The 21028-nt window shown below is 45.4% G+C and overlaps 1 protein-coding gene across 2 annotated transcripts in view; it reads right to left on the reverse strand.

Moving 5' to 3' along the window:
• Window positions 1-21028, reverse strand: part of P2RX2 (purinergic receptor P2X 2) — a 51225-nt gene that overhangs the window by 17524 nt on the left and 12673 nt on the right. For both annotated transcript variants that reach the window (XM_029571636.1, XM_029571635.1), the window contains 4 exons: window positions 18740-18836; window positions 16176-16256; window positions 1659-1797; window positions 779-909 (listed from right to left, as the gene is read on the reverse strand). In XM_029571636.1, coding sequence (XP_029427496.1) covers window positions 779-909; window positions 1659-1797; window positions 16176-16256; window positions 18740-18836 — 448 coding nt within the window. The remainder of the gene's footprint in view (window positions 1-778; window positions 910-1658; window positions 1798-16175; window positions 16257-18739; window positions 18837-21028) is intronic.

Consider the following 21028-nt stretch of genomic DNA (forward strand, 5'->3'; position numbering starts at 1 on the left):
TATAGCCAAGGCTATATCTTCTCAGGAAGGAGGGTTCATGTACAGTGAGGGCTCAATCTACTCGGGAAGAAGTGTCATTGTATAGCCAAGGCTATATCTTCTCAGGAAGGAGGGTTCATGTACAGTAAGTCTTCATCTTCTCGGGAAATTGGGCTATATGCAGCCAGGGCTCCAGCTTTTTGGGAAAGTGGGCCATTATGTAAGGAACATTTTAACCAGGTGAATGCAGGACTTTAGGCCTCACACCTTTTTTAAAATTCCTTTGAACTTGTGTACATTATCTCTCTGCTCTACGTAACATACATAGAAATGTAGAACATGAGGGCAGATAAAGACTGTACAGCCCATCCAGCCTGTCCACCCCTATTTTCTGCTCAGCTTTCTAGCCTCAGAGATCCTCTCTGCTGAATCCTCTTGTTTTCTTGAATTCTGATATGGTCCTTGTCTCCACTGCCTCCACAATCAGGCTGCTCCATGCATCCTCCACCATTTTTCTAAATAAATATTTCCTTAAGTTGTTCCTGAGTCTACCCCCTTTAACCCTCATCCAATGACCGCCACTCATTCCAGAGCCCCCTTTCCATTGAAAGTGGTCCCCTCCTGTGCTTTTATTCCTGAAAAGTATTTACTGTCTCTGTCATATCGCTCCTTTACCACAAGTTTAGATCTTTAAGTTTCTGCCTATATGCTTTATGATGAAGTCCTCTGGACCGACTCTTTTCAGTTTTTATCCTTCTGTTCAGTTTATATATAGTAGACAGCAAGGGAGGTTACTCACCTATAATTGTACCCTGAAGAGGCCTGACTGTTTCGGGGGTCCAGACGTCGGAAAGAATACTGGGGGTTACACTGGGAGGAATCCAAGTCTAGGTTACAGTTCCAGTTTATAATTACTCCAATAACCCCACCCTGTAGAAGAAGAGGTGGGGAAAAGGGGAGGAAGGGGACAGCAGAAAGCCACAGAAAGGGGCAGAAAGAGAATGAAAAACAAAGAAAAGAAGTGATATTCACTTTGGGGCGGATTTTAAAAAGCATTTACATGCGTAAATCTGGGTTTTACGCATGTAAATGCACTTTACTCGAGTAAGTGGGCTTTTGAAAATTGCTACAATATATGCCATTGAATCGTCCATAGGATTTATTCACATAAGTGCACTTTACGTGAGTAAATGGCTTTTGAAAATTGCTACAATAGTAGTTACATTTATGCGCGTAACTCCTTTGAAAATTACCTCCTTTGTAATGTATTTGAAGTAGATGCGTAAGATGTGCCATTCAGAAGCTGTGCCTGCAAGGGGCTGTCTGACATCCTGCTGCTTACCCTGACGTGCTTTTATAAGAAACTGTGGCAGATTGTTTGAGATGCTACTGCTCTCCCTCTACTCTGGCGTGTGACAGTCTCTAAAAGATGTCGTGTGACATTACAGCTCTCCTCCTCTATTGCATGTGTGGCATGCTAAGGTGTGCCCTGCGACATGTTTCTACTTTTTGTAAGATGCAGTGTGACATGACCGCTCTCCTCCTAAGATGGCATGTGCCATGTTGTTGTTTTCCCTCTAACATGTAGCACGTTGCTGCTCTCCGTGTAATGTGCTGGGTAAAATACGGTTGCAGTTGGCTCCCTGAGTCAGTTAATATTTAGTAGCCTCTGCTCTTACCTTCTTGGCCAGTTCAGTGAAGTTCTCTCCTGCCTGTTGGACAATGAAGCCCAGTTTGAAGATGGGACAGTAAAGGTCAGTGAGTGGGTGGAAACTGCATTCTTTCAAATAGTCACCCTTGTGCTCCTCGATGTTCCCTCTGAAGAGACATAAACCTGGTGTATCTGTTACACATCATACACTATGCAATGTGTGCACAGTCACTAAAATGCACTATAGCTTTATCAGTGGCTAGATGGTGTCCTGGAGCCCTCCCGCCACATTATGTGGTCAGAGGATGCACCTCCACAGCGTGAATCACAGTTTGAGCTGCACTGCAACCAGACCCTGCTGAGGTTGAATGGCTGCGCAGAGAGAGATGGCAGGTCCCGAATGAGTTATTTATTTATTCTAATTTATATTCTGCCATATCAATTATTCAAAATGGATTAGGAGAACCCACGGTCACCGTAATTAATGCACAGATAGTGAAACGAAAACCCCAGAGCACTTGTTACAGATCAAACTCGTGCACACAAAACACTGAGCATACAGGCAGAGCAGAACAATATTACAGCAATTATACAGCTCCTGCACACACACAAGGAGACCCACACACAGCACTGCCAGAGCCCCACAATATGCTCTGATTCTGAAACACTTTCAGATGCAAAGAAGCTGCCCCCTCCCCCATCTCCAGGAAAGGGGGGAGGTCTCGACCATGGAGGTGCTCTGCCTCTGGGTTGGGAAGGGGTGCAGAGGTTGGTGGGAGGGCAGTGAGTTCAGTTTAAGCCAAGGCCTTCCTTCTCTGAGGACAAGCAGGATGGTAGTCCTTACACATGGATGACGACATAGGATAGAGCCCCGATGCAGAAAACTTATGTCAAAGTTTCTAGAACTATGACTAGGCACACTGAGCATGCCCAGAATGCCCTATACCATGTGTCCATGCAGTCTCTCTCCAGTCTCTTTCTTTCTGTGGAGATGTAAGCCTCGCAGTTTGAGTGAGCTCTCTTTTGACTGTTTTTGGCCTTGTGGAAAACTTTTCCTTCTCGTGCTTTTTGTGGGATTTTTTCCCTTGTTATTCCGTTACCAGGTCCCTTTTGATGCCTTCCCGTAGTACTCCTAGTCAGGGTTTTTGGAGATTCTGGTAAGTTTCCTTTCGTGGTCGACTCCTGTAGTGGCGGTGCATTGGTGCCCACCAGCCATCTCTGCCCCCCCTCCCACATTGTTTTCAGTTTGTGCCCCTTTTGTTTCATCCGACTCCACAACCGGTTTTCAGCAATGCACCCAGTGCCTGAGGACCATGTCCATCTTGATCGCATGAGATATGTGTCCTCTGCCTGGGGGCATCGCATGATGTCCGGGGTTGCCGTTTATGTGCCCAGATGACCCTGAAGGGATGTTGGCTTCGACTCAACAAGATGGAACAGCATTTTGGGTTGAAGAACTCCAACCCATTGGCATTGGTAACATCGGCATCAAAGGACCAAGGAGCCACACCGATGGACATCAAGCCATCAACGTTGGCGGATAGGGGCATAGGAGACTGACCACCATTGTCATCAGCCTTGGCACCAGGGAAGGACCAGGCTAAACGAGCAGAAGAAGCATCGGCACCGGTCCCAGTCGATGCACAGTGCAGGGCATGGGGATACACCAGCTCATGCTGCAATGCCCCCAAAGTGACCCCACAGTGAGGAGTGCCAGTTCTGCATTAGTACCAGGGATCCATGGCAGTTTCCATCGGTCCTGATGCAAGTCACCGATCCACCTTGAGGGTCCGAAGAAAGATCTGGTCACCCCTTCTTACTCCCAGTTCGTGTTTGGCATTGGTGATGTTTGAGGAAGAGCTGAAGTACAGAGTCCAGCTAGCAGTGGAGTGGGTGCTGCAGAGGTTTGGCCCTGTAGCACAGATGGCACCAGACCCGGTGCCACCTATCCTCATACTGCTTCTGGAGAAGCTCAACATGCTCATCAGTACATTACCAAACAAGCTGGCATTGGTTCCTGGGACAACATCCTTGCTCGGCAGGACACTGAGGCCTCCCCGTTATTGATACAATGGTTGTTGCTGGTTCCAAGCAAGAGGAAGTACCACAGATACGCCGAGGCCTGCAGCCCCCCCCCCCCCCCATCCAATTTTACCAGTGCCTGCACCTCTAGCCGAAGGCCGATCACATAGGGACCCATCTCTTATAACTTACAGTGAGGATGAGAACTTCTATGACCCCTGGGGAGAAGATGCTCTGGAGTCCTCTGAGGGCTCCGAGAGTCTCCTATCAGACCTTTCTCCTTCAGGGGAGCGAAGGGTCTCTGCACGAGGACTTGACCTTTGCAGGATTCGTGAGGGTGATCGCAGGGGAGGATTCCGAGCACAAAATGCTTGAGATCCTCCAGTTCGTGAGCTTCCTAAGGAGATCGTGGCAGTCCCTGGTGCACAAGATCCTTTAGGAGCTGCTGCTGAGGATATGGGAACACAGCCCCTCACAGTGCCTCCCATTAATAAGAAGGAGCCTTATGGATGAGAAACCTCATCCAGAAGGCTCCCGAATTCAGAATGTAAGCCCTCTGAGGATAGGGAAATACCTACCTAAATGTAATTCTATTTGAAGGACCAAAACACGGAATATAAAAATCAGATAAGTAAAATAAGCATCAGCTGCCCCACCAGTCAGTGGTGGTTGAATCAACCCTTAAGAGGGCCAAGCGTTCTCAGAGTCATTCCTTTGTGCCCCTGGGGAAGGACCACAGAGCGATGAATGCTCTTGGGAGGAAGGTATTTCAAGGTGCCATGCTCATTGCCCGCATCACTGCCTACCACTTCTACATAAGCCAGTACTTGCGGGACATCTGGAAGTAGGTGCAGAAGGTAGCCAAGCAGCTGTCCCAACAGCAGTAGGGACACCCTTATGTCACTGGGGCATAAGGGCCTGGAGTGCAGAAATCACGAGGTCCGAGTGACCTACAATGTTTTCAAGATGGCATCAAGAGTCTCTGTAGTGGGAATTGGTGCCCGCAAAATGGCATGGCTGCGGGCCTCAGATCTCTGACCAAAGGTACAGGAAAGACTTGCTCATATGCTGTGTACTGGAGAGAATCTCTTTGGAGATAGGGCGAGGGATGCTGTGGCCCAATTTGGGACCACCATGAAAACCTCCAACAACTCTCCACTAGCACTCCCAACCCATCATCCTCTTCAAGGAGGCCAATGAGACAGAGACAAAAGAAATATTTTTTTTTTCACCAAAGGAAGGTACCATGATCTGCCCTTCAGCTCCCATCAACACCATCAAGGCTCCCACGGCCATCCCAGGCAGCAGAGAGCCCCCAAACCCCAGCTGGCACCTCAATCAACTCCATGGATGGGGTTTTGATTGGGTCATAAGGAGTGTAGGCCAGTCACCTGTACCCAGGATATTGGACTCTCTGGCCGGGGGCAGGCTGCAGTTCTTCATGAATCAGTAGCCCAGTATAACCTCGGACCAGTGGGTTCTTTCCATTGTCCATCAAGTGTACCAATTGAATCTATTGGGTGTCCCACCAAATTGCCCTTCGAGCCCATTTTGGGGGCCGGTAGCACATCAAGAGGTACTGTTGAGCTCTCCTCCCTCTTAACAGCCAGAGTGGTCAAGCTAGTACCACCGGGGCAAAGAAGGCGGGGATTCTACTCCAAGTACTTCCTGATTCCAAAGAGAACAAGAGGACTCTGTCCCATCCTAGACCTAAGGGCCTTGAACAAGTTTCTAAAAAAAAAAAAGAAAAGCTCAAGATGTTTTCCCTGGGCACCTTGATCTCACTTTTACAAAAAGGGGACTGGCTATGCTCCCTCGATCTAAAGGACGCATGCACACACATTGAGATCTTTCCGGGTCACAAGAAATAGCTCCAATTTGTGGTGGGAAAACAGCACTTCTACCAGATGTTGCCGTTCAGGCTAGTGTCAGTCCCAAGTGTCTTCACAAAATGCCTGGCTGTGGTGGAGGTGCACCTCCGCAGGCTGGGAGTGCATGTTTTCCCCTATCTTGACAATTGGCTGGTCAAGAGTACATCTCAGGCAGGGGCTGCCAAATCTGTGCTTGACCATCCGGGTGATGGAGTCACTTCAATTGGACTTCAAATTGGACTTCAATTTGACTTCAAATTGAAGGCCTTGGCCTGAGCCATGTCCTACTAGACATGGCTCAGGCCAAGGACTTCCTGCCTCGTCAAAGTGCCATCACCTTGACGATCAGTGTCACAGTCAGCAGGTAACAGCCTGGTACATGTTAAGGCTTTTGGGCCACATGGCTGCAACTGTCCATGTCATTCCCTTGGCACATTTACACATGCATAGAGCCAAATGGGCCCTGAGGTTGCAGTGGCACCATGCCACTCAGAGCTCCAGGATTGCATCTGAGTCACCCCGTCTCTCCGGGCCTCATTGTCCTGGTGGCGAGCATTTCAAATCTAGAACAGGGGATCTCTTTTTGAAGTCTTCCTACCCAAATTGTCCTTACCATGGATACATCCACCCTGGGCTGGGGAGTTAGAACATAAGAACATAAGAAATGCCATACTGGGTCAGACCAAGGGTCCATCAAGCCCAGCATCCTGTTTCCAACAGTGGCCAATCCAGGCCATAAGAACCTGGCAAGTACCCAAAAGCTAAGTATTTCGTGTTATCATTGCTAGTAATAGCAGTGGCTATTTTCTAAGTCAACTTAATAGCAGGTAATGGACTTCTCCTCCAAGAACTTATCCAATCCTTTTTTAAACACAGATATACTAACTGCACTAACCACATCCTCTGGCAACAAATTCCAGAGTTTAATTGTACGTTGAGTGAAGAAGAACTTTCTCCGATTAGTTTTAAATGTGCCACATGCTAACTTCATTGAGTTCATGTAGATGGGTTCAGAACCCAGGGCCTCTGGTCCACTCAGGAATGCTCTTGTCAAATCAACTTTCTTGAGCTTCAGGTGATCAGGTATGTGCTATAGGCTTTCAAAGATTGGCTATCCAACAAAGTTGTCCTGATCCAAACTAACAACCAGGTAGCTGTGTGGTGTGTCGTCAAGCAGGGAAGCACGAGATCATACCTCCTGTGTCAGGAAGCAGTCCAGATCTGGTCCTGGGCCCTATACCTGGTGGGGTACAGAGAAAGTGGTAGCAGACAGGCTGAGTTGAGCCTTCAGACCCCATAAGTGGTCCCTGGATTAGGGAGAGGCGAATTGGATATTCCTCCTCTGGGGGAGCCCGGGCGTAGATCTCTTCATGTCCCCTTGCAACAGGAAGGTGCCTTAGTTCTGCTCCCTATACAGGTCAGACAGCAAACCAACCTTGGATGCCCTTCCCCGTTATTGGGGCAAGGGTCTTCTGTACATGTATCCTCCGATTTCCTTAGTAGTGAAGACACTTTTGAAGCTTTGTGAGGACAAAGAAACTATGATTCTCATAGCCCCTTATTGGCTGAGACCAGTCTGGATTCCACTCTTATGGGAGTTGTCCATCTGGAGACCAATCAGTCTGGGGACTTTCCCAGATCTCATCACACAAGATTGAAGCAGGTTGCAGCACCCCAACCTCCAGGCCCTGTCACTTATAGCCTGGATGTTGAGAGGTTAATTCTGCAACCGCTCGAGCTCTCTAAGGATGTGTCTCAAGTCCTAGTGGCTTCTAGAAAACCTTCCACTAGAAAATCCTATGGACTGAAGTGGAAGAGGTTTCCATGTAGTGTGAGCAGAAGGCCCTAGATCCATTCTCCTGCACCCACAAACATTGCTTGATTATCTTCTGCACCTATCAGAAGCTGGCTTAAAAACCATCTCTGTTAATCTCAATGCAACTGGCGCATACCACCGAGGTGTAGATGGTACACCCATCTCTTTACAGTCTATAATTGTACGATTCATGCAGGGCCTGCTTCAACTGAAGTCTCCACTAAGGCCTCTCACTGTGTCTTGGGACCTCAACGTAGTGTTAGCTCAGTTGATGAAAGCTCCTTTTGAGCTGCTGTGTACCTGTGACCTGAAGAACCTGACCTGTAAAGTCATATTTTTGGTAGCAATCACCTCAGCACACAGGGTCAGCAAGCTCCAGGCCTTAGTGAATTATCCACCTTACATTAAGTTTTATCATGACAGGGTGGCCTTGCATACGCACCCTAAGTTCCTGCTTAATTTGGTGACAGACTTCCATCTTAACGTGTCCATCATCCTGCCAACATTCTTTCCAGGCCCCATTTGCACCGAGGCAAAGAAATCTTGCACAGTTTGGACTGCAAGTGAGCCATAGCCTTCTACGTGGAGAGGACAGAAGTCCATAGACAGTCCACCCAATTTTTTATTTCTTTTGATAGGAATAGGTTGAGTGATGCATTGCTAAACACACTATCTAATTGGCAAGCAGACTGCATCTCCTTCTGTTATGCCCAGGCGGGACTGCATCTTGGGGGTAATGCCAAGGCTCATTCTGTCAGAACCATAGCAGCGTCAGTGGCCCACTTGTGAACAGTTCCCATGGAGAAGATCTGCAAGTTTGTGACGTGGAGTCCTCTCCACACATTCACATTTCACGATTGTCTGAATAGGAATGGTCAACGTGACAGTAGGTTCGGCCAGTCTGTCCTTCGGAACCTGTTTAATGTATAGAACCCAACTCTCCACCTAGGGTCCGTTGTTTGGGTTCAGGTTGTCTCCTGCCCTGTTGTTGTGCCCATTGGAACCTGGTTGGATGACTGTTGGTCCCCTTTTATGTTGGGGGAAAAGCCTGTAGCTAGAGATTCACCCATTTGTGAGGACTAACATCTTGCTGTCCTCAGAGAGCAGCTGCTACAGGTAAGCAACTCTGCTTTCCATCAGCCTCTTCTTTTCAGTTTTTTTCAGGTCAGCTCTGCCTTACTTTCTTCAAGGTGCAGTTCCTGCTCCTTTTCCTCCCTAGTGCACTATTGCAGCTCCATGCTCTGGGACTTCCTGGGTGAGTCACATTGTAGGGTTCATGGGCTGAGCTGCAGGCACCCCTTCCCCCTCATAGCAATTAGTGGCAGGCACAAGGCCAGGCCCTTACCCTTCCTCTCCCAGTGCTTGACAATGGGGGAAAAAAAGAGGGAAGGTATGGCTCCAGGATTGTGGAGAAGTGCGACTGGAGTGGCAAGCAATCCTTTTCCTGGCTCCCACCCGCATGGGACTTCTGTTGCCTTGGGATGAGCCAGAGACAGACAAATTAGGATTGCCCAAGGAGGGGCATATCCCCCCTTTTCCAGTGCATTCTGCTCCAGTGCAGGTTTGATCATGGCCCTGACTGCACCTAGGCATTCTCTGCTTGGTCTCTGATTGCCTCCTCGCAATTGTCCAGCCTCCAGAGGTAAGTCACATTTTGACTGGCATCCCTGTCTGCTGGACACACAACGTCCAGCACAGCAGGAGCTTGTGGCTCGGGAGCAGTGGCATGTGTGCAGTGGGGGACCAGGAGAGCTGGCCAGGTCAGGCGCTCACGCTTTTGTTTTTTAATAAACATATTTGTGGCTGCGACTTCCATGGAGCCGGAGAGAGAACCAAGGAACCCTGAGCACAGTGTTTTTTAGCTTTTCTGTTTAGGGCCCAGTGTGGGACAGAGAACGGGAAGCACTCCAGTTAGGGGCCAGACCGTACCCCCTCCCCCAGGCTACCACGTGGCTGCTCATAACGCTACCAGCCGTAGCATCGTGTCTCCGTTACTGCTACAATTTGGGAGGGTCCCTGAATGTGAGTGCACAAGGCTCATGAATGGATTGGTCCCAGCACTGCATGTGCTGACGAAAGCCTGATGCAGCTGCAGTGTGCTGGCTGGAGGGAGTGGCAGTTGCAGCAGCCACCTAGTAGAGAAGACCCTTCTCCAAAATTACAAAGGCTATCTTCCAGAGCTATGTCAGCCAGGTTGGAGTGGATCTTTTCTACCACCTTGAAGACAGTGTTTTTGCTTGGGCAGGCCTAGCATTGTGGCATTTCAGTGGGCACAGTAGTGCATTTAGGATGCAAACAAACCCAATGTAGAGTTAAAAGAATTTAGCCTGATACTTTAAGCACAAAAGAAGAATAGAATAATGGAATGATTATATCTGATGATCTTAAAGGGGCCAAAAACTGAATTAAAAAAATGTGACAGCATAAGCCAGTAAAGATGATTGGCTGCATAGGGAGAGCAATAGTCACCTAAACGGGGATGTAATATTTCCCCTGTGAGAACTTGTTTAGAATACTGTGTATTATTCTGGAGGCCACATCTTTAAATTGTTTGCAGATAGTCCAGAGGATGGCTGCTAAAAAGCGTTCATAGTCTCCATTCTAAAGCATGACAGACTTGTGTCTAAACATCACCACTGCCCAATCTCTTCCACTGGGCATTGGGGAAGGCAAATAGAATGTGTCCATGACTAACCCTGTGTACTGAATGGAAACCATTGTATGTTTGAGTGGCCACATGTGATGAACCTTTTGCCTTCTGCAGCTTTCTTATACTGCTAATTTAAATAATGATTGGAGGATATAATCATTTGGTTTATGCAAAACCTTTTGAGTCTGATTTCGCATCATCCAGCATTTGTAACACCTTAGGGCACTCGACTAGGAGTGAAACCATGACACATAGTGAGATTAACTTTCCCTCTGTACTTATTCTAAGTGGAGCTGTTATCCCTCCTTTTTCTTCTGTCCTTGTGTCTTTAGAGGCCAGAACTCTTTGCTATGAGTTTCTCTGTATAATACAGTGACAAATTCAATTATTTGGTGTCAATAGACATCCCTGCTTGGCAGCTGTGGCTTGGCTGGTCTGCACTGTAGCGTTGCCATCTGGCTTCACATTTTCAGGTCAGGTTGATCCAATCCTGGTTTTACCCTATTGCATGCTGGGACTTATTCTGATTTCCCTATTGCATTCCCCAAGAAAAGCAAGACTATATAACTACCTGCATGCAGGAGAGGAGAACTAGAATCAACCTGTCCTGAAAATCTGGAGCCACTTGGCAACCCTACTGCACTGTCATTTCACTGAGCTCCTATTTTTTTCTTTATCATGTGCAGATCCCAACTAGGTTATCAGGTTTTGTTTCCTTAGGGTAGGGCAAGAGGGAGTGGAGTGAAGGCTGGTCCTGAGAGTTGCTCAGCAGAGACATCCAGCGTGGTAGATACAACTTAGCGCATCCCTTCTGCTGATATTTTTTCTTGGATCTGTACAGGTGACTGGGCTTCCAGGAGTAGAAGGTAGTACCTGCTATAAGCAAAATTATTGAATGAGAGGCAGATGCGATTTCTGTATGGGGTAGTGGCCCAGTGATTGGTTGATTTTAGTAACATTTGATCTTACACCTTCTGGTTTTGCTATAATTTGCATTTGATACTCAGAATTATCGCCATCAAGGATTGTTCTCCTGAGCATCATCTTGTTACCCTGGGCAGCTAGCAGTCTAACACCCCACTTCAAGTACGAAGCATGGACTGGCTTGGGTGCCTGTACCACTTGGATATCTGACAGTGCACTGGGATCATATCTTTAAAGCTGCCCAATGGCTCTGTTCACCAAGTCATTTGCATCTAGGTTCCTGTTCTTTGCTGTGGATAGTCTTTGATGATGCTCATGCATGTCAGGCTCTAAGTATAGGGTGAAATGTGTCTTTTTTATAATCCCTTGTTTGCTTCGAGGACTCTGACACAATTCCTACTATTTTATCTCCCCAGCAAAAGGGGTTAATATATGTCCCTATTTCAGAAGAAGTTTCCCAAGCAAATCCTTCAGTGCACAAAGCAATTCTCTGGAATGATTGCCTCTGTTTTCTCTTAGCTAATGACTAAGTGCTATCAAGCTTCTACACTGAAGTACAGAAGGTGCTCCACTTATATCAGCAAAATTTTGGCATGGTCTTCCTCCTTCTATCAGTACATAATTCAGGACATCCTGGCAGCGGTTACATGCTGTGATTTGACTTTGGCAGTAATTTACCAGATAGCACACACGTCAGTACCCCTTATGCATAGCTAAGTGATTGTTTCCGCAGTCATCCTCTGGTCAGACAGATATTATTACTTTTCAGCTTCTAGTCTTCAAGGAGCTTCCTAGGCTTTGTGATTGTCTCTGGTTCCATGCCCTGGATCTTAACCCAGCCATTGGTGCTATGACAGCATTGTAACCAAGCCAGAGCAGGGGCAAATGGAAGCGAGCAACCTTCTAAAAAAGTGTGTGTGTGTCATAGATAAATGCATAAGTAAGAACAATACCCCAGTTAACATAATTCTGCCTCTTAAAATACATTACTACAGCTTGTCTTCTACTAGCACCATGATGTGAGTGGCACGGGGGATTATCTATTCACCTTTCTTCCATTGCCCTCCACTTAATGCCAAATATTCTAACTTTCCAGTCTTGCTTTCAGATTTCTGGCATTTACAAGCAAACAATTTAAAGTATGTTTACTTGCAGCTCTATCTTATGTGCGTCCATTGCATGCTTAGGATCAGATGATGCAGGCAGTCTAGAGACAATCTATCTGCAGGCCTGGTATTTAAATTATTGGAATTATTTTATCTCCAGGCATGATAGTTAAATATTCCACATCCCTCTGCATTGAGACTACTCAGACATGTCCAGTTGTGCATGTATCCTGGCAACTGAGGACAGCGAACCAATTTTCAATGGCAGCCAACAGCAATAAAACATACCACTTCAACACAATGTTTCTTAGGTTAAATCATTAAACGTTTATCAAACAGTTCTTTGTGTATTTGTCTTGGTTCACTCAGCTAATGTCCAATCAGTATTGGATTTCTGGATCGGGTGGTACCAGGGGCTCCACCTCCAGCACTTGCACATCAGCATTTTCTGTCATCTTTTTCTCTTTCTGCAGGTCATTCATGACAACCAGGCACCTATCACCTGCTGGAATGCACACATGGCATTAGCACATGTTGCTTGGCCTCAGACAGCATGTGCATATCGGCTTCATATTGACGATGTTATGAAATTGTGTCAACCTTTGGTCTGTAAGTTATTTATTGTATTTGGGACATCTGATCTTCAAGTGCCCATACGATTCCTGTAAGCGGTCTCAGAGTGCATCGACTGACTACATTACCCATTCCAACCTGCAAGAAGATTACCACATCCTGTTGTGCCTCCATGTATGCAGGTATTCCTATGGATATGGACTATGAAGAGCTGGCTTATCAGGTATTCTTTTGCCAATAGCATTCTACCTGTTCAAGACAAGTACATATATCATATTTCTATAGGGGATATGGTGGCCTCCAGCAGTAGTTGCTCTTCATGCCATTTTTCCCGCCAAGATCGGTTTTTCCAGGCAGTACAGTTTTATCAGTGTTCCATACAGTGCCATCATAGCTTGCACAATATTGGTGCTATCTTTTGGTTTATCTTCTCATTGTGGCAGGTGTAGTCAAATCTGATTTGTATGTACTCTTGGGTTAGTCTCTAGTACACGTAGGCAAGCTCTCGAGGAAATTGGGAAAAGCGACCCTTTAATAATGTGGGCATGTCACCATCTCACAAACTCCAGCGTGGCATTACAGTCTCTTTGCATTTGTTGATATGGTCATAAGTTCTGCACATGATCCTGTGATTCTTGCAACCCACACTATATAATAGTAATTATAATTCTTACGCTCCAGATCCAATCCTAAGGTAGATCTATTCATGGAGCACGTAACCTAGTGTAGGTGTCTCACAATTCACAGGAATAAAAAGAAAGTGTTTTGTCTTCGATTCGGGTGCCATAGGTTAGGCTGGCACATGGGATCACTTTGTTGTTTAATTGGCCAAAGAAGTTCTGCCCACAGTAATGCCCAGCATAGTTACTGTGCTCCGGGCCCATAGGAAAGCAACACAATAACCATGGCAGATATATCAATGCATCTTGGGCCTTTCCATCATGCACTCCCGTCTCTTGGCATGAGATTTCATGGCCAGGATGTCTTCCCACAGTCTTCTGCAGCTCTTGTAATCTCACACTTAAAGGTGTGGTGGTTCTACTGCTGAGTTTCTGAACCCATCACTTTCCTGTATATATCCCTGTGCCAGTTTTTCATTTTGGCCCATTAAGTGCCATGTGCTATTTTCATCTATGTTTGTAGAAATGTGTTTGGTGAATCCTTTGGTAGTCAGGTGATTTAGGGATAACATATGTAGCATATCCTGTTAATCGACCCTGTGAGTTTCTGGATTGAGGCCCGTGACGTGGCATACAGTATCTTCATGGAATGGAAGCAATGGCATAAGTCAGCTCAATCTCTTATGGCTTTGAGGGACTGGAATGCCCCTGCAGCCATGCTATCTCTGCAGCAAATATGCAGTATGTCTGTTGACAGCAATTTTATGTCTTTAACAATTTGAACAAGAGCCTCTTGTTTTTTATAGCCATAGACAGCATTAGGAGTTAGAATATGGCCACAGCTGAGGGGATGAGGAGCTCAAGGCAAGTGAGGTGTGGCTACCAAGAGCTTGTGGCGGAGTTGATCACTTGCATGGCATGTGCTAATTTTTGGAAGTTTCATCAGGTGGAGAATACCAAGTGGTTACTCCAGCTGCTAGGAGTGCACAGCAAATGTGATGTGAATGCTGATCAGGCAATGAATACCAAGCAGGTATTTTAACCACTGCATTGCATGGGTGGGTGAGAATGTTGATGAGTCACCTGTCAGATCTTTGGCTCTGATGACTAAGGTTGACCGGCTCATCCCAATACTTGTGCTGAATCCTAAATAAGTGAGTCCTGTTCTTGATATGGACCAGGACATTGTCAAAGGGGTGATGTTTTGATGGCCCTGTGCCCCCAATGCCAGAATATTACAACAGGATATATAATGCGCATTTATGAACTGCAGCTCAGGCGAGGGCATGGTTACCCTTAAAGGGTTTTCATAATGAGTTTAATGTTATGTAAGTTGACCTATACTCCGGCCATATCCATCCAATAAAGATCTTTGTTTGCGAATAATTATTGTGCCAGAAGCTTCATTTAAGGTTCAGCTACCAGAGATTAGAGAGGGAGGGAGATAGTGAGGTTGGAGATTATATGGGGTTGAAGAGAAGGCGAGTACACAGCTGACATCGCTATGCACTCGCAGGAGATTTTAAAAGCATTGCACACGCAAAAACAGCCCCATACATGCATATGAGGGACGTGCATGAGCAACTCAAATTTTAAGAAGCCGTGAAGTGCGCGCGTCAAAGTTAAGGAGGAAGAAAAGAGGTGGGGAATGGGTATTCTGGGGTGGGGCCAAGACTTGCACGCATAACCCCCCGAATTTTGCAAGGCTGAACAAGGCGCCCTGTTACCTGCGTAACTTTATTACTGGTCCTGATGAGGCGCAAGTCTGGAGATTTTAGGCCAGAGGGATCCTGAACACTGGGGGGTGGTGGCGGGAGAGCACCTCTGTTAGAGAGACAATCTGACACCCTATATATCTCCCACTGTAAGAGGGGCACTTTCAATTCAGGGGGGGTTTGGGGGGGGTTACTTGGTCTGCCTAGGGTGCAAGGGTCTATAGACCTTTGTAACACTGCTCCCCCCCAAAACCCACCCTGTTGAAAGTGCCCCTCTTACAGTGGGAGAGAGATATAGTATTAGATTCTCTCTCTTTCTCTCTCCCTGTTGCGATCCCGGGCCGAGGGGGTTCCCGACCAGGATCTCCTACCGGGCCCAGCAGTTCCCTCGATGGCGGCCGCAGATCGTGCGGGCCGCAGCGCATCTCTCCCTGCATCTCCAGAGCAGCGTTGGGGAGAGCGCGGCAGGACCCGCCCCCTTAAAGGGGCCGAGGCGGGAAGGTCGGGTCGGCCCCGGATGATGACGTCAGATGCCCGGGGAGATTTAAACCTCTCCCCGGGAAGGCTCAAATGCCTTTGCAACAAGGTCTTGCTGATTCCTGTGGGAGTTCTGCTTTGCCTGCCGCCTGCCTTGACCCTGCCTGGAACTGGACTTTGCCTTGCCTGCTGCCAGCCGCTATCCTACCTGGTGTATCCGCTGGACTGGATTATCGCTCCACCTTCCGGGGAGGAATTCATCAAGACTGCTCCTCGGTGAGTACCCCCCGGACCAAGGGTCCACTACTGATTGGGTTAGATCACTCCCTCCCCCCCAAAATATGGTCACTTGTGATGGCTCCACACACAGGCGCGGTAGGGATATTTTAAATGATTTGTGTACTTGCATGCACGATATAAATTAAGTGTACTTTTGCTCACGTGCCCAATATGCATATTTACGGGCACCCACATGCTCCTTTTAAAATGTACCTGTCAGTATGTAATTCACTGGGTATGCAAGCGATTCGGAAAACCTACCCACTCTCCACCACACAACACACATCTGCCCATGCACAAGCCACTCTAAAAACATCTCATACAGATTTTATGATTTTGGATTACTAAAAGGCTATTGATTAATTATCATTAAAGGGTTACTGAATTATAAGGTCTACTGATTGTGAATGGTGCAAGGTAATTCTGTATTGGAAAAGGTAAATAATTATTCATTTTTTATAAAGAGGTTATTGGTTACTGAGTGATCCTTACTTGGAGAAGTGAAACTGAGGAAAGTGGATGTTGTTCTTGATTAAAATGGTGAACTGTGGAACAAATTTCTGAAGAGACTCACTGCAAATAAAGCGAGAGAGAGAGAAAAAAAATTACCAATACTTTCTTAATTGCAAGGACCTAAAAAACTGCACTACAGAACCTCAAACACACAAAAATTGAAGAACTCCCTTCAAGCTAATGCAAACCTTAACTCTCAAACACAGAAGTGAATATTGGGGCCTCTTTCCTATCCACAGCACAGATTGCAAAGTAAGAGTCTCTTACCTCTCCCTTCCTGGCACAACTATTTCTGAAACTTCTGGGAAAGGAGGAGGTGAGATAACACTGTAGATCAGAGGATATAAACAGGGCAGGATAGGGAGGCACAGAGAAAGCTTTAATGCATGCTAAGGAATGGGTAGAGGACAGAGAAAAGCAAGCAAGATGGGTCCCGAGCCAGAATAATTATTTACTGTTTGTGAAACTACAGAAGAGAAAAGACCAAGGAGAGCAGACTGCAAGATATAATTAGCAGAGCATTAAAACTCTGCGCTGAAGTTCAGTGCATGGTTTCTTAATGCACAAGCTAATTTTTAAAACTCCTGATGCAATGAGCTAATGATATGCTAATGCATTGGGAGTTAAAAAATGCACACAAATTGGAAAATGAGCGCAAAGAAAAGGCTTGGTACACAGCAAAAGATGATTTATATTAATTTTGTTTATTTATTTATTTATAGATTTTTTTTATGTTACACAGTTTCCAAAAACAAATCTGTTCATTGTGGATAACACCTTAAAACATTCACAATTATGGTAAACACATACATAACAAACACTAACAACATTAAAATCAGAGCAACACATGTTTTCTGTGAATAAAATATTGACTACAGGTCCTGACACCAAAATATCAGCTTCCACCCATAGACTAATATTAGCCCTGGGAACTTGACTCCATCTCTGACCAGGCATAAAATTCCCAGCACTAAGAAAACATGAGATTTTCTTTTTAATGTATATTCTATCTTTTCTGACATATCAAAGCAGATTATAGGAAAATTGGTTCTTACCTGCTAATTTTCATTCCTGCAATACTACAGATCAGTCCAGACTCCTGACTTTTGCCTCCCTGCCAGCAGATGGAGACAGAGAAGAAAAGTTTCACTGATGGGCTTGGCACAGCCAGGTATCCAGTGTTAGCTGAGGGTCCTGGCAGTGAGGAGACTGTCACGCCGCATGGCATGGTCTGATGAGTTGTTTGTATACCCACAATTTATTTTGAAGAATATATTGAGCGAATAGATATCACTGCTGCACATAGATTCCGGCCGTTGCTGACCTATCCACACTATCCCTACATATATAGGGTTTTTTTTGTTATTTTTTAATTGCTCTCTCTTCTAATGGTTCTTTTTGGAGTTTTCATATTTTATTAACATCTTTTTCTGAAAACATATATATGTATGTTCTTCCCTTTTAAATGCGTGACATGACTTTTTGGTTTTGTGATTGTGCTTTCATTAATATTTATTTATTAAATTTTTAATTGTATATTACATTATTATTTAAAACCCCTGACACAGCCTTAAAGGGTGAAACTCGGCCAGAGTCGAGTGTTTTATGGGCATATTATCCTTGTAATACAAATAAAGGATTCCCTTTTTTTTTTTTTAATTGATGACTTGTCTCTTTTTACTACTGTCACACTAGGGTATATGGCAGTGTCAGTGAAACCTTTTTTCTCTGTGTCTGCTGGCAGGGAGGCAAAATCCAGGAGTCTGGACTGATGTAGGTATGAACAGGAAATTCAGGTATTGCAGGTATTTCCCTGACCCCAGTGGGCTCACAGACTAATAGGCTGATGCAATAAGGTGCTTTTAGCAGAATGCACCATTTAACCCCTTGTTGTATGTACATTTTTTTGTGCAAAAACGTTACGGCCGATGCACAAACGTTTTGCACTCAAAAATGTCACACAACAATGTGTGTTTGTTAGCACTCTCACATGGAAATTCCATAATAATGATGGCAGAGAAGTGCACTGGCTTACCTCTCATTTTCTTAGCTCTGGAAACTTAATCCCTAGTCTGAGGAGGAGGAAAGTTTCCAGGGCTGATGTTAGTCTACAGGCAGAAGCTGGAGTTCCGGTGTTGGGACCTGGAGTCCGTATTTTATGCACTGAAAATAATTTTTGTGCAGAAAACATGGTTTATGTACACAAAATGTTTTCTGCACATAAAAATATGCTTTCTGGTTGTTTCTTCTTGATCTTATTTATTTATTTATACAGTTTTTATATACAGTTGCACAGAACAAGTTCCGTCTCTACGGTTTACATTAATTCATATTATAAAACACGATAAAAAGAATAAAATGAAACAATACAATATCAGTTAAGATCAAATTAAAATAGGAATTAAATTAATATTAAAAGATAAGATCAGATTAAGAACAAAAAGACCCAGATTAAACATCACTGTCCATTTCAAAAGTTTGTCTAAAAAGCCATGTTTTTAGATCTTAGGTGAGGGTAGGAACACATTCTGTAAGTTTGTTACCTGATGACGGATTCATCCTCCACTGGACACCATGCGAAGATCTCACAGATTCTCTCTGTCTCATTGTTCAGATGTACACAGCGTCCTGTCTTCTGTCCTATAAGGGGAAACGTCAGGCAGGATCAGCACCTACAGGGCCCCAGAGGGCTTTCTATTATCCTAAAAACTGTCTAATCAGATTGATTAGGAAAGCATATATGAGCATAATATATAAGGACTTGACTCCCAACAAAGGGATTTATGTCAAGTTAAGTGTAAAACATTGATAAGACAGGCGAAGAGAGAATTTGAAATGAAGTTGGCCATAGAGGCAAAAACTCATAATAAAAACTTTTTTAAATATATCCAAAGCAAGAAACCTGTGAGGGAGTCGGTTGGACCATTAGATGACAGAGGGGTTAAAGGGGCTCTTAGGGAAGATAAGGCCATTGCAGAAAAACTAAATGAATTCTTTGCCTCCGTGTTTACTAATGAGGATGTTGGGGAGATACCAGTTCCGGAGATGGTTTTCAGGGGTGATGAGTCAGACGAACTGAATGAAATCACTGTGAACCTGGAAGATGTAGTAGGCCAGATTGACAAACTAAAGAGTAGCAAATCACCTGGACCGGATGGTATGCATCCTAGGGTACTGAAGGAACTCAAAACTGAAATTTCTGATCTATTAGTTAAAATTTGTAACCTATCATTAAAAGCATCCATTGTACCTGAAGACTGGAGGGTGGTCAATGTAACCCCAATATTTAAAAAAGGCTCCAGGGGCGATCCAGGTAACTATAGCCCAGTGAGCCTGACTTCAGTGCCGGGAAAAATAGTGGAAACTATTCACAAGATCAAAATCATAGAGCATATAGAAAGACATGATTTAATGGAACACAGTCAACATGGATGTACCCAAGGGAAGTCTTGCCTAACAAATCTGCTTCATTTTTTTTGAAGGGGTTAATAAACATGTGGATGGAGAGTGTAAGTGAAACCTGGATTGAGACCATTCTTTTCCTGCTGAAGGACTCCGGGGCGTGCGGTTTCTGCTAACTCGATGGTAACCCGACAGCTGTGACCCCGGTGACGTCAGAGGGCGGATCCGGAGAAGCGACCAGGAAGCCCTACAAAAGCGGGCGTTTGAATCACTTACCCTGAGTGTGTAAGTGAAACCTGGATTGAGACCGTTCTTTTCCTGCTGAAGGACTCCGGGGCGTGCGGTTTCTGCTAACTCGATGGTAACCCGACAGCTGTGACCCCGGTGACGTCAGAGGGCAGATCCGGAGAAGCGACCAGGAAGCCCTACAAAAACGGGCTGTGTGCGGTGCGCAGCAGACGCCGGCGCGCACCTAAGGGGCGCGCGGCTTGTCAGGCTTTGCCTGGCTTCGCCTGGATTCATCTGGATTTTGTCTGGGATATCAATACCTGGCGTTTGGGACTTAAGGTAATAACTTTTTTTCCTTTCTCAATCCCGGTAAACCTTACGGACCAGCTTTCCAGATCTGAAAATTGGCAACATAGTTTAGAGGTGAAGCGGAGTGACAAATTGTTATATAGTCATTATAAGCTGTCTTAATTATGCCTCCAAAAAGGAAAGGGAGGGTCAGGGTTTTTCCTTCCCTCCCCCCACCTTCACCTATACAACAAGAGATCAGCTGCTTCATGATCTCTCCAGCAATAAACAAGGTAGGATCCGAGGAGCCTGATGTCTCACTCAGTCAGGGAGGACTGATTGAGCTAGCAGAGGAGGTCTCCCTAAGTCCCAACCAGGGACTTCCACCCACGCAGAGAATTGGAGAGGGTATTATTGGAGAAGCTTCAGTAGAGACAATCTTTTCCAGTCCCGAAGCGGGAATATGTGTAACCCGTCAGGAAGGACTGGAAACACTGAAAGCTGAGGGTATTGAAAAATTGACTCCAAAAGGAACAGAAGGAGGAATGGAGCCAACACTCTCCTTAAACAGGATTGAGAACCAGTTGACCAACAAAGTACCCCCAATACCACTCAACCGTCCGCCTGTGGTAACTTTAGACATTTTATGGGAAATGATGGCTGGTATGTGGTCTAACATTAAAGGGTTGGAAACTAAAGTGGATGTATTAAGTGCTGGGAATCAACAAGAAAACTATTGTATTCAGAAACAATTTAAAGACTCGATAGAAAGAATAAAATTATTGGAGATAAGTGAAAAGAAAAATCAGGAATTTCATTCTGTAGTAGTTAAAGAAAGAGAAAGTACTATGAGAAGAATTGAAACTCTAGAGAACAACACCAAACGTTTAAATTTAAGATTTTTAAACTTCCCC

The sequence above is a fragment of the Rhinatrema bivittatum genome, chromosome 11 (assembly GCF_901001135.1).
Source record: "Rhinatrema bivittatum chromosome 11, aRhiBiv1.1, whole genome shotgun sequence".
Lineage (NCBI taxonomy): Eukaryota > Metazoa > Chordata > Amphibia > Gymnophiona > Rhinatrematidae > Rhinatrema > Rhinatrema bivittatum.